General features: G+C 40.2%; 1 protein-coding gene across 6 annotated transcripts in view; it reads right to left on the bottom strand.

The window, feature by feature from the left end:
- The window catches only part of LOC105475779 (cAMP responsive element binding protein 5), a 415,489-nt gene that overhangs the window by 308,388 nt on the left and 94,201 nt on the right, over positions 1-12,900 (bottom strand). For all 6 annotated transcript variants that reach the window (XM_011731266.3, XM_071094975.1, XM_071094974.1 and 3 more), the window contains exon 4: positions 9,879-10,000. In XM_011731266.3, coding sequence (XP_011729568.1) covers positions 9,879-10,000 — 122 coding nt within the window. The remainder of the gene's footprint in view (positions 1-9,878; positions 10,001-12,900) is intronic.

Genomic DNA, 12,900 nt, shown 5'->3' with positions numbered 1-12,900 from the left:
TCAAATAATAGCTCGAATGGTCTTGTCTTGCCAGCAGCAAGTGAGGTCTATTAGCAAATTTGTGCTTAGAGGAGATGCTGAAAGTCAAGTCCTTTTGGAATTCTACTTCACCCGAGAGCCAAACAAGAGGACTGGACCGGTCACACAGAACAGAGTCACAAGTTCTAACAAACTGAACAATAGCTTTGAACATCCCAGAAAGCAAAGCACAAAGGGAAACCTAACAACAGTCAAGCAGAGAAGCCTGCGACAGATAATCCCACTGCACACAGGAGGAGCAAGGAAGGTGACACTGTGCATGGCCACCCAAGGAAAACAGCCTAGCCTCCTCTCCAACCCAACCGGCTCGTAAGCCCCATCTGGCTCACCAGAACAGCTAGTTCCAAAAAGTACATGAACATGGTACCAGTAATCCAGGGGGGGAAAATGCACTGTTTGATCAACTTTCCTAAGTCTTTGGACTTTGGTGGTACTTGGGTGAAGAACAAGGGAAATGGCCCTGCATGGTTCTGAAGCTAAAATCAGTCATTGCACCACAGGTTTGAGCTGACAGCCAACGTGCTGGAAATGCGGATGGGAGGAATGCTCGGAATCCCAGTTCCTGGCCTCAGACTTTTCAGTATGGAAATAACTTAACAACACACAAATGCTGGAGCAGAGTTCTCAGAGTAAATCACTCCCATACCTGCTCCTAGCCGTACTTAATGTTCACCTGGATTTATGAGATGATGGAGGCAGAGACGGTTTCTTGCAACGATTATATGATTTTCCCTTCCTCTTTTTACAATGCCAATTTTTTTTCACGTCTCTGTGAGGGGCCCAGGTAAGTGACTTAGCTACAGATGCTCACTGAGTCTGTCATTTGGTCCAATTTTCCAAATGTGAGTGCTGTTTTCTGCCTAGAACGGAAGCTTCATCTTTTAGTCATTTAGTTTTAATCTGGCCCAGAAAACAGATCTGTTTTCCCACATGCCTTTGGGAGTATTAATGCAGGGCCTCGCGGAGGACAGTGTGAGCTTCCTCTGCAGATGCAAGGGCCTCCTGAGCCCAGGTACACACCCCACTCTGTGTGCCTGTCTGGCACATCAGAAATCCTGAATTACTCACAGCTGGAAACGGATTCATTCGGGGAAGAGTGTCCATTCGATGTTATGATTCCATTTGGGTTAACACCTTGAAATTGCAGGCTGGCTTGCCTGCCTTGGGACAGGTAAGAAGTGATTTAAACAAGCTGAGAACACGACCCAACCTGGAATTTAAACAATCACCCTGATGAGAAAGTTCTCTGCTGGGAGAGAAGGCAGAGCTTCCTAACTGTTTTAGTGAGGCTCATCCCAACCACCAGAATCCACTTGGAGTGATTTTCAGCTACAGTAAGGCTGCCTGATGGGAGGGCAGGGTGGGCCCAACAAGTGGCCCTTACAGGCTGCAGCTGAGCTGAGGGCGGTGCCTGCAGAGCTTCAGGGCTGCACTGTGGTTTTGGCTGTTTTGGGGTTTGTTTTTTCTGTCTTTTTTTTTTTTTATTGCCCCTACTTCAGTCCCAATGTTGTAGCACCAGGATCAGCTGACCACATGCTGCTGTAGTAAAATACAGCATGAGGCTGTGTTTATAAAATTTCCAACATATCCCCTTTTCATGCCCACCATGTCCCACACCAACCTCTCTAACTTTGAACAATGATGATATTTGGAGGAACTTTTCCTTTAGCCACAAAGAAAAGGCAGACAACTTCAAGAACAATTGTTTTCTTTACTTTAAAAAACAACAACAACAACAAAACAAGGTCTTGCTCTGTCAGTCGAGTACAGTGGTGCGATCATAGTTTGCTGCAGCCTTGAACACCTGGGCTCAAGCAATCCTCCTGCCTCAGCCTCCCAAGCAGCTGGGACTATAGGTGTGGGCCACCAACCCTGGATAAGTTTTTAATTTTCATTTTTAATACAGACCAGGTCTCACTATGTTGCCAAGGCTGGTCTTAAACTCCTGAGTTCAAGTGATCCTCTCGCCCCTTGGCCTCCCAAAGAGCTTGGATTTCAGGTGTAAGCCATCATACCTGGTCACCCTTTTTTTTTTTTTTTTTTTACTTTAAACATTTCCGTTAGTTTTCATTTAAAAAAAATACATTCAATTTTACAATAATACTTATTACAATAATATTTATTGTTAGGTATCTCTTTAAAGTTATGTTAAAGGTCAAAAACCTCTTGGAATTTGCAGCAATAACCCAGTAGGAAGTAAGAATGGTCTAGGTTTGAGGTAATAGAAATGGAAAATAAAGGGAAGATCTGAGGACCGTGTCTTAAGAAAGTTGATTGGGAGTGGAACAAAAGAGGGTAGGGAGGGAGCTGAGGGAGGGTGAAACTTGCCTCTAACAGAACCAGGGGAGTAGGGCATGGTGGTGAGTTTGTATGGGAAAGCCCTGGGTATGGTTTCCAACATGTTGAGTGAGGAATAGCAGTGGTATGTTCAATGGGAACATCAGTAACAGCTAGAGGCTAGAGGCCAATATTTATGCCCGTGCAAGGACTAGATGTACAAATAAAGGAATTGTCTGGGTGGACTTGACTCTTAAACTATGAGAATGTATGGGTTTTCTGAAGAGAAGGTATAAACAAAAACCAACTGAGAGTGGATACATCCAAAAGACAGGGAGGCAGAGTTGGACACCCAGAGAGGTCAGAGAAAGGCCTGGACGTTCCACGTAAACCACTGGCTCCCTTTTTGTCTCTCAACAGTTTATTTCACTGCATTTCCAATGGAGAAAAATATTACTAGTATAACCACTTTCAATTATTCCCTGTTAACTGAAGAGGCCCAAATAAAATTATCATTAATAGCATGTTTAATGGACATTAATTCATGTCCATATGTGGACATGAATATGCTTTATGAATATGTAAGTCCTTTGATTATTACCATCCCCAATCACAACTGAACAGGAAATACTGGTGCAAGAAAACACGATTTTACTCTGCAATATTTCCAACACAAATAGTCTTTCCCAAAATTAATGTCCAGCTTCCTCTAGTGGAAATAAAATAGGGTCCAAGCATTCTCCAGTCCCTCCTACTCCTCCTACTCTGTAGCTTGAAGGGAGACTTTAGTACCTCTGATGATAACACCACAGGCGTGACATGAATGCGCAACCTTTCTAATTCAGACTCCAGCCTCTGAAAACCTTGGGCCAGTTCTCAAGAAGACATCAGACAGAGACTTCTATCTTGCCAGAACAAATGTCCTGTCATAGCAAATATAAATAAAACCTGTGATAAATAATTTAAATAATTAATACTGAACTCAGAGAACAATGAAATCTGCCACAGGCTAGGAGACATTCGTCTGAAATTACTGTCACAACCACCTCCCCCCTTCACTTTGCCTGATAACACTGGTTGAAGACAGAGCCACCAGCTGCCAAATAATCAAGCACTCAAAATTGAATCCCCAGTCGCAAGAGATAAAATACTTTTTTTTTTTTACTGTGAAAATTAGCTTGTAAGGATTCATCAATTAAGATCCAAATAACCTGAATATGCAAACTCACCAAGGGAGATGATGAACAAATATCTGTCACCATCTCAGTCAGTATTCCTCTAAGAAGCTGTCAGCTTCCTGAGCTTCTCTTATCATCCACATCAAACACTTAATATTAAGTGTTCACTCTTTGCAAGACAAATAGACTATGTATATTGCAGCTTTCAGGATACCCTGTCTTTTCACCAAAAAACCCCCAAACAAACCAAAAATGAACTCCTATGAGTTGAAAAGAACCCCACTCCATTTTAAAGTTGAAGCAGAACCCGAGATCACATTCATTCACATATGTGGAAGTAAATACCAACTCTTAATAATCTCTGCTAAGATTGTACTCATTATTCCTAAATCCTAGTGACCTAAAACACATGAAATAGCTTCCAGTTTATCCACTGGTTTAGTCATTCCCCTGAGTGGGATGCAAAGATCAAGCCAAATTCCCTTCCAGCGTCAAATTCCGCCTAAGATGAGGGCATAATTTTAACCTACAAGGAGAAAGTTGAACGTGATTTACATTTGTGGTGCACCGAAATGGGAGGACAAAAAGAATCCTTCTAACATAAGCCTTAGGGTTTTCAGTCATTGCGGTGGTGGAAGAAAGAGGCTGTCATCTCCAATATCATTGTCAATGGGTGTTTCCTTTCAGTCATGCTGATAAAAAAAAAAAAATGGAAAGATCAAAAGCAGCCTCATCTGCTAGGATTAAGCAAACATGGGGACATTTTCAAAACCTGGATAAAACCAAGTTTAGGTTTCAGAATATTCTTTTTCTCCACACTTCGATGGGGAGGGAAGGATTGTTTTACACAAATATCAGAGAAGCAACATGTTAGCATAACCGGAAATGTGAATGTGCAGCTGTTGCAAGTTTGTTCAACTTGGCATCTTTTATTTTCCATCCAGCACCACTCATACCTTCCCCACGGAGCAGCGATGCTGGCTAGCGGCTGATAGGCACAAGACAGTGTAAGAAGGCAAAGTGCCTCTCTCTCCGCACCTTCTTGCCCAAGTAATGGGTGGCATCGGGTAACATGATTTCCAGATACAGAATTTAATCAGATTAAACAGCCCGCTTTGCGGAGCTGAGGCTGACCCCACCATGCCCTGTTCTGTGACTCCTGTTGAGCTGGGATCCAAGATCTTAAGATTGTAGCTTGTCCCTTGTTCCATGTATTAAACAGTCAATACTCTCTGGGGATGGACTTCACTTTTAATCATTTTCATAGGAATTCTAGAGCATGGAAATGTCCTAATTTCCTATTGCTGCATCAGCATAATGAGTCCGATTTAGGTCCTATGGGAGAATAACAACACTTAGCACTTATACACCACACTTTTCATCTTCAGGGTCTCTAACCACGTTAGGCTGTAATGTTATATTTCTCTTAGCAAGACAAAGGAGTTCATTTCTAGTCCCTTCAATTACCCTTCCTTCCTTACACACACACAAACACACACACACCCCCACTATTATTATATGATGAAGCTATTTCCCACCTCCTAGATGTGCATTATGCAATTTCTTTTTTTTTTTTTTAGTCATTAAACATAAAAGGAAAATTCACCTACGTCTTTTTTTCTTTTTCTGTTACTTGACTTCATTCTTCATACCTCATGGTCTCCTGCGTCATCTCTGGCCACTGAGGGGAGTGCAATCCTCTGTGTCAGAGAATTCTGGAAGACTCTGCCCAGCTCATGCTCAGACTTCTCTACTTCATCTCTATTCACTTCTGGCTCAGATGACTCCACCCAATCTCAAATATATAAACACTGTTTCTACATTAGTGACTCCCAAATCTGCATCTCCAGGCTGGTCTTCCCCCTTGAATTCCAGACCTATATATCCATCTGCTGATCCAGCATCTCCACTTAGCAAATCTAAAAAGAAACCCCCAATGTTCCCCTTAAACCCACTCCTCTCATAGGAAATCCCATCCTTCCAGTTGCTCAGGCCAAACACCTGGGTTCATCCTTAGTCTTGCTGCTTCTATTACTTCCCAGTCTAACCCGTCAGCAAATCCTGTTGGCTCTCTCTTCAAAATGTATCCAGAATTTTCCCACTGCCTCTATCTCCACCTTGAGTAAACCTGCTATCATCTCTAATCTAAATTCTTTCAATACCTTCTCAACTGGTCTCTCTCTCTCAGCCACTGCCTTTTGATAGTTTGCTTTCAACTCAGCGGCCAAAGTGATCTTTCTAAGACGTAAGTCAAATCCTCTCACTCTTCTGCTCAAAACTGTCCTGGCTGGGCATGGTGGCTCATGCCGGTAATCCCAGCATTTTGGGAGGCTGAGGCGGGCAGATCACTTGACTCCAGGAGTTTGAGACTGGCCTGGGCAACATGGTGAAACCCCATCATTACAAAAAAATGAGCCGGGCATGGTGGTGGGTACCTGTCGTCCCAGCTACTTGGGAGGCTGAGGTGGGAGGATCACCTGAGCCCAAAAGGTCGAGGCTGCAGTGAGCCAAGATTGCACCACCACACTCCAGCCTGGGCAACAGAGTGAGAACCTGTCTCAAAAAAACAAAAAATTGTCCTATAGTTTCACTCAGTTAAAGCCAAAGCCCCTTAAATGGTATACAAGGCCCCCCAGGATCTGCCCTCCCAGACCAGCTTTCTAGCCTTATTACACCCTCTTTGGGTCTCTTTGTAATTCCTTCAACATGCAGAGCATCCTCCAGCCCCAAGCTTTTGCACTTACGTGCTTTCAGCTTGGAACATTCTCCCCAGTATGTACCTGGTTCAGGCCTCCTCCCACTTTGGGTCTCTGCTTACACATCTACTAACCAGTGATGCCTGCCTGACCACCCCCAGCAAGCCCTGTGCCCCTTCCCTGCTACATGTTTCTGCATCACACTTATCACCATCTGACATGTTATACATTTTTTTTTTCACATATTTATTGTTTCTCTTGCCCCCTAGAGGTAAGCTACATGAAGGCAGGTATTTTTGTTTGTTTTTTATCATCTTTATTCAGTGGTATATTCAACAATGCCTTGGACAGTGCCTGCTATGTGGTGGGCACTTGAAAATATTTCTTGAATGAAAAATGATAAATAAAAGTTTCTTACATGTTTCAGGATATGAGCTAGTCTGAGTTCTAAGCCACTGGCAAGTTGAGATTTATGATACCTGATAGTGAATTACAACATGCCTTTCTAAGGGGAAACAATCCTCTTACTAAAGATTTATGAGGTTATAAGCTTCTATTAATATGGAAATTGAGGCTATTATGGAACGTATTGTCTACTATATATAGTATTAATACAGATAATGAGGCCTTTCTCCAGTGGACATAACCTGTTTACAGCCTGCATTGATTCTATATACACATTGGGACGCTTCTGGAAAAGGATGCTGGGATTAGAGACAGAGTCTGTGAAACAGACTTTTCTCCAATGGACAGCCACATGGGCCAAGTAAGGATCAATTCTCTATTTGCTCTTTAACAGAATTTTCTAGACCAACTGCAGCTAGAAGTTTTAAAGGTGGTGTGCAGAACCAGCCCAATCTTTCCAATATTTTTGTATAAGACACATAGAAAGTTCTAGCAAGAACCTTCTTTAGCCAAATTCTCCAGATAAATTAATCCATCTTCCACTTTACTAAAACCTAACGAGGGAACCAATGCAAGTCTAGAGACTCAAAGGAAAAGAAATCGGAAGAGAGCTAGAGATGTAGAATTAAAACAAAAATAATAATTGTCTGAATGTAGACCAAAAGGAAAAAGAAGAGAATACTAAAAATTGATAAGATAGTCACTGAATAAGAACCTGTGTTTTTTCTTTTTAAGCAGGGAAAGAAGAGCTGGGGTGGCAGGATGCCAAGGATGTCGACAGCTGGAAAAATCTGGTCAAAGGGGTAGGTAAAAGAATATTGTCAGGTAGGGGAGCATTACTCCTACTCCTCATTTCCCTGACCAGTGACTTCCAAAGAAATGCCAGAGCCAAAGCCACCAACGCAGCCCTCTTTGCTGCCAGAGGAGTCATTGTGGTTTAGACCTCAAGAGAATGCCCTCTCGTGTAACCATGGCCACCTGAGGCTATATTTGGCTTGGTTTGAATGGGGCAAAGGAAGAAGAAGCTTCAACAGCCTGAATATTGTCCAGCCTCCCATGCGTGCAAGTGAGGCTGGGGCATGAGATGGTGGTGTCCTGAGATGCTGGCCCCAGACCATGGGGAGGCTGGCTGTTCCCCACCCACACACCTATCATGAAAGCATCACACAGCTATGAGCAACACTTAAAAGAGAGAAAATAACATGTTTCTACAGCTGCAATAGTTCCTTTTCTTACTTTGGTTGCTTAATTACTTTAATTTTTAAAATTTAATTATCTATATTCTTTTTCAACCCACAAGAAATTTAAAGCAACTCATAAAACATGTACAGCATGACAATGTTTTTAAATTAAAAATCAGAACCAGAGAAAATATAAACTAGAACTGAAAGTCTGGTCTAGGGAGGAAGTAAAATATGCTCATCACAACGTTTGAAAAAGTTCTCAAAGTTTAGCAGTAAACTTGGCTTTGTGTTAACCTAGCAGTCAAAGCGAAAAGAGAAACAGAACCAGTTACACGATTCTCATGTCCATGAGGAGAAAAATATTTCAGTTCCTCCAGGGAAGCAAACCATTTCCTGGAATTCAGATCTGCAAGAATTTCCTCATACAGGGCTTCATATAAGAAATCATGAATAATGCAATGGAGACTATCTAAAACCACACCCCGACAATGGGCTTCATGAAACTGTTCTAGGAAAAATGCCTTTAGTAAAATCAGGGGCATACACTTGAGGTAAAACCATTCTATCAGAAATGAAGACAATATGGACAAAATGCACATCTTTCTTATAGTTCAGTTTAAGAAGCCAGCTTTGAATATCTAGAGGAATGAATGAACTTAATTCCTTAGTCTTCTACATACATGTCTATCAAAAAAACTAAATTTGTTACTCAACCAAAGGAAGTTGACTAGATGATGAGAATTTCTTCCTCTCTTGCATACTATTTTCATGGTTTAAAAAATATATATATAATATATGTATATTTCTATTACAACAAAATATAGAATGCATGTCTTTTATTTTTATTAATTTTTTAAAGTGCTCAGAACTTTATTATTTGACTGGCAAATAATAGTTGCTGTATAAGTGCTTGTTTGAAAAAGAAAAAAGGCACTTCGTATCCTTTGAGAGGGGAGTGGAGGAGACAGTCAAGCATACATGACAAATGAATTATAAATAAATAAAACAAGTTGACTGAGATTTTATACCCCTCTTGTAAGCATCACCTACTTTCATGGTTTTTCCTGAAGCTGTACAGGCTAAATACAAGCCCTTGACTATTATGACATGAGAATGTGACAGGAAAAATCTGGTGGAGGGGGGATTATTATAATTTCACATAGACAAGGACTAAAAGGATTTTGAAACACTTAGAGAAATATCAGAACCTTTTAAAATTTCTTTTCCGGATGGAACAGCTGGACTTCAGAATTCATTACTACCTAACTGGTCTTTCCTTTCAATCACCTTTCACATTCTGAATTTCTGTTCACAGACTGTATCTAATTTGTTTCTTAATACAATGTGGGCATCGAATAATGCTGTATAATAACAATGAACAAAATACCAAAAAGCATCCTCATCACATTGACTTGTGACCACCATCTCCTTTCATGAATCTTGTAAAGTGATTTTAAATTTCAGCACATTCCTATAAAAACTGAATATATTCTGAAGGGTTTCATAAAGTGATTTTCCTACATTTTTAAGAACAAATGATTCACAGTTGTACTTAACCTATTTGTTTCAGCAACAACAGATGTTCAATACTAGGACAAGGTAATATGACCAGGAAATAATTATGAATTTGGTGCAGAATGACTGGAAAGATTATAGAAAACAGACAGTTACAACATGGGCCAAAGTCTGATGAAATCCTCTCTTCTACCATGAAGATTACTTGCCTGTTCTCTCACCCATTGACTCTATTCTTCTGCACTCACTGCTCACATAAGGTTTGCTATTAAATACTTAGCAAAGTAAAACAACTGGTGGGGAAAAGAAAAAATCTATAAGTTTGACTTTGGTTCAAGATTCTGAATTTTTTTTTCTGCTAGAATTTCGTATTTCAGATACCTATTTTTCGCATGATTTATCTAGCTTTGAATTCTGCCATAATCAAGGAATAATCATTTTTTTAAAAATGTTAGACAAATACTCACAAATGGCTAAAATACTTCAAGGCCACATCAACACAATCTGCAGTGCAGAGACACCTAGTTTCCTCGTGGAAGTTTCTAGCAGGACACCTCTCAAGGCGTCCATCCAGGCAAACCTACCCGCTTGCTGCTCTCCTCCTCCTGGGCCTTCCTGAACTCATGCTCCAGGGAGCAGTCGAGCTCGCTGAAGAGGCCCACCTCTTCGCAGTTCTTCAGGAATCTCGTTGGGGTTGGAGTTTGATCTGAAAACAGAGTCAGAAAGCTAATAAATGGGTCTTTTTTCTCAAAAGCCAGTAGCAAGCATGAGCTAGATTCACTAATCCCCTCCCCTTGCCTTAATTAAAATGTCCACTAGCCATCCACAGTCTCTTGACCCTTTAAGTAACATGACGATATGCAAGAAAATAGCACCGTAAATTCCGAAGCAGGAATACAGTAGACAGAGGGCTGCAGTCTGCGAGGGCTTGCCGAACTCCCTCCAGACAGCTTCAGGAGATCTCACTCTCCGCTTGCCTGAAGTCTGTACCATTTGAATACACAGTGAAACATGTGGAATGACCCTCTTTATTTATTTTAAACTTGAAAAAGAAAATGATTTTTGCTAAAATAAGGCCAAAAAAATCTGACCCAATGGTAAGCCTGACTTCAGGGGGCTGGAAAGAAAAAGGATTTTGCAAATTCTTAGAGTAAACAAAAAGAAACAAACAAGCATGTTAATTCCTTTTTCTTAATGGAGAAAGTAAACTTAACAATTCTATCTCTCTTCCTGAAAATCATAGAGGGATGATAAAAGGTTCCAAGTCAAACACATTCAGCTTTCATCCTTTAAAAATGTCATTATTAATTTTATTTTCCTTTGCTATAGCCAAAAAAAAGAATGTTCTTTAAATGCTCTTTAAAAGGAAAAGAATTTCTTTCACATTTTTGACTCTACAGAGCTTTCTACTTATAAAACTGAAGAATCTGAAGCCATTATTTGTAGCTTAATATATATGCAGCATTTGCAGTTAATAAAATATTTTCATACAATTCTTGAGAATCTAGATCTCACAAGATTCTATTAAATAGAAGGTAAGTAGAGTAGAATTGCGCTTTCTTCATCATTGAGTACAATCATCTTCCTTGGTGAAGATGTACTTGAGTTGAGACAAATAAAATTGTGTAAATTGTCTTTTCTCAGAAACAGGAGATATTAGAACCAGAAAAGGACCATGGAAGAAAGCCTAGCCATGCTAAATTTTTACCAATCAGAAAAACAGAGGCCCAGAGTAATTAACGGTCTTGCTCAAGGTCTCCCAGGTAGATGGTGGAGACACCAGGATTATAATCAAGACCTCAATCCTATTTGCACTGTGTACATGTATTATTCCCACCTAAGCCTGTAGTAGACTCTACTAGATTGATTATGGCATTTTCCCAGCTTGATCTAACACTCTCAAAATCTCTGCATAGTTCTCTAAGCCACTAACCAGTCAACTGAAGAGGTGCCCTCAAGTTGAAACAAATTTGCCATTCCTGCATTCTCTTTATATATTCCTATATTATAAGAAACTAGAATTATATTTACTTTTCTAAATCATACAGAGAATAGTTAAGCCCAGTAAATCAGTAAATGTCTGATTCAAAGAATATCTTAATACCCGTGAAGCAGAAAATGGTGTAATATCCCCCATCGAATCAACCCTTTAGAGGCAATGTCTCTTGATTTCCTATGGGCAAGGACCTTTCAGCACCCAAATGGCTTACTTGGATTCCATGCAGCAAAATCTCCATCTGCATTTTTTCCCATTATTGACCTGATCTCCAAGATACTGAGCTCCTTGCATTTCACAGAGAGCATACCACAGCTGTTCATAAATTCGGCATTACAGATAAGGGATGTGTGAAAGAGTGGGTGTTGATGAAAATTGTTTTATTAGCAACTAATTTATTTATTAAGATGCACAAATATACACCTAGGTCCCTAATATATACATATAACTATTGTGTATTTATAGAAGAAAAACTTTTTATGCAGGATTTTGCAATTTACAAACATTTTCACCCACATTGTCTACAATCTAGATCTTGCATGATTCTATGAGGCAGCAAGTGTTGATACTATTTTATAAATGAAGAAACAAGCTTCCTTGTACAAGGTCACACAATTTGCAACCATCTTATCACTACTAAGTCCTCTCTTACCTTCAGACACAATCCCTTCTTTATCTAAATGTGCTTTGCCCTCCCTGATCCAAAGGGCTCTGTTGTGTATGCAGAAGACAATTTTGACAACCCAGAAATCTAGATTTGAGAATACTGTAATATGGGGGAATTTACCTATATTCTCTGGACTTCATATTCCTCCTCTTTCAAAAAAATTTCTAAAGTTATATGATCCTATAAATCCTAAAATCACCATCATAATGGGTTAGCTTTAAAAGTCACTGTTCATAGGCCAAAGAAATATGTGACTATTTAAAGGATAGTGAAATGGGAACAAAAGTAACAGCTGGAAGTGTGATACTAATAGGTCAGAGGCAAGGGCTTGCTATACAGATAAAGAAGTTTTCTGAATAGAAGGTATATAGACAAGGTCTGAGAGTGAAAATAAAAGGGTGTGTGTGTTTGCATGTGTGTGCACGTGTGTGTGTGCATGTGTGCATGTGTCTGCGTGTGTGTGTGTGTGCACATGTGCATAAGCACATATTCTTCCATTTATTGGGTGCTTACATCATGCTAGGCATGATGCTAAGTGCTTTGCACACAGCATCTAATTAGTGTTTACACCAACCATATTATGTAAAAATTATTTTTCCTCTTTTACATATGAAGAAAATGAGACCTGCCCCAGGCCTGATAATGTGACTGATGGGGTAATTCCTAATTCATAAGGCCACATTTGTAGCACTCTGCTGGATCGATCCACAAGTAGTCTCAGCAAGGCAAGTATCCCATACCTACCAATTTACAGAGGCAGTGAGTCCATGCAAAGGCACTCCTTTCTTTCAGCAAACCAACTCAGCAAGGGAACCAAACACCAAAATATGACAAATGTTGCAAAGGAGGTTTTTTAAAACTCCTTTTGGTGCCAATCTTTCTTGTCAAAGAAATCCCCAAGGATATGTGAGACAGTGAGAGAAGTGGGTAAGAGTTCCTTCTC

The sequence above is a fragment of the Macaca nemestrina genome, chromosome 4 (assembly GCF_043159975.1).
Source record: "Macaca nemestrina isolate mMacNem1 chromosome 4, mMacNem.hap1, whole genome shotgun sequence".
Classification (NCBI taxonomy): Eukaryota; Metazoa; Chordata; class Mammalia; order Primates; family Cercopithecidae; genus Macaca; species Macaca nemestrina.
Note: the sequence above shows the minus strand (reverse complement) of the source record. Positions and strands in the feature narration are given on the sequence as shown.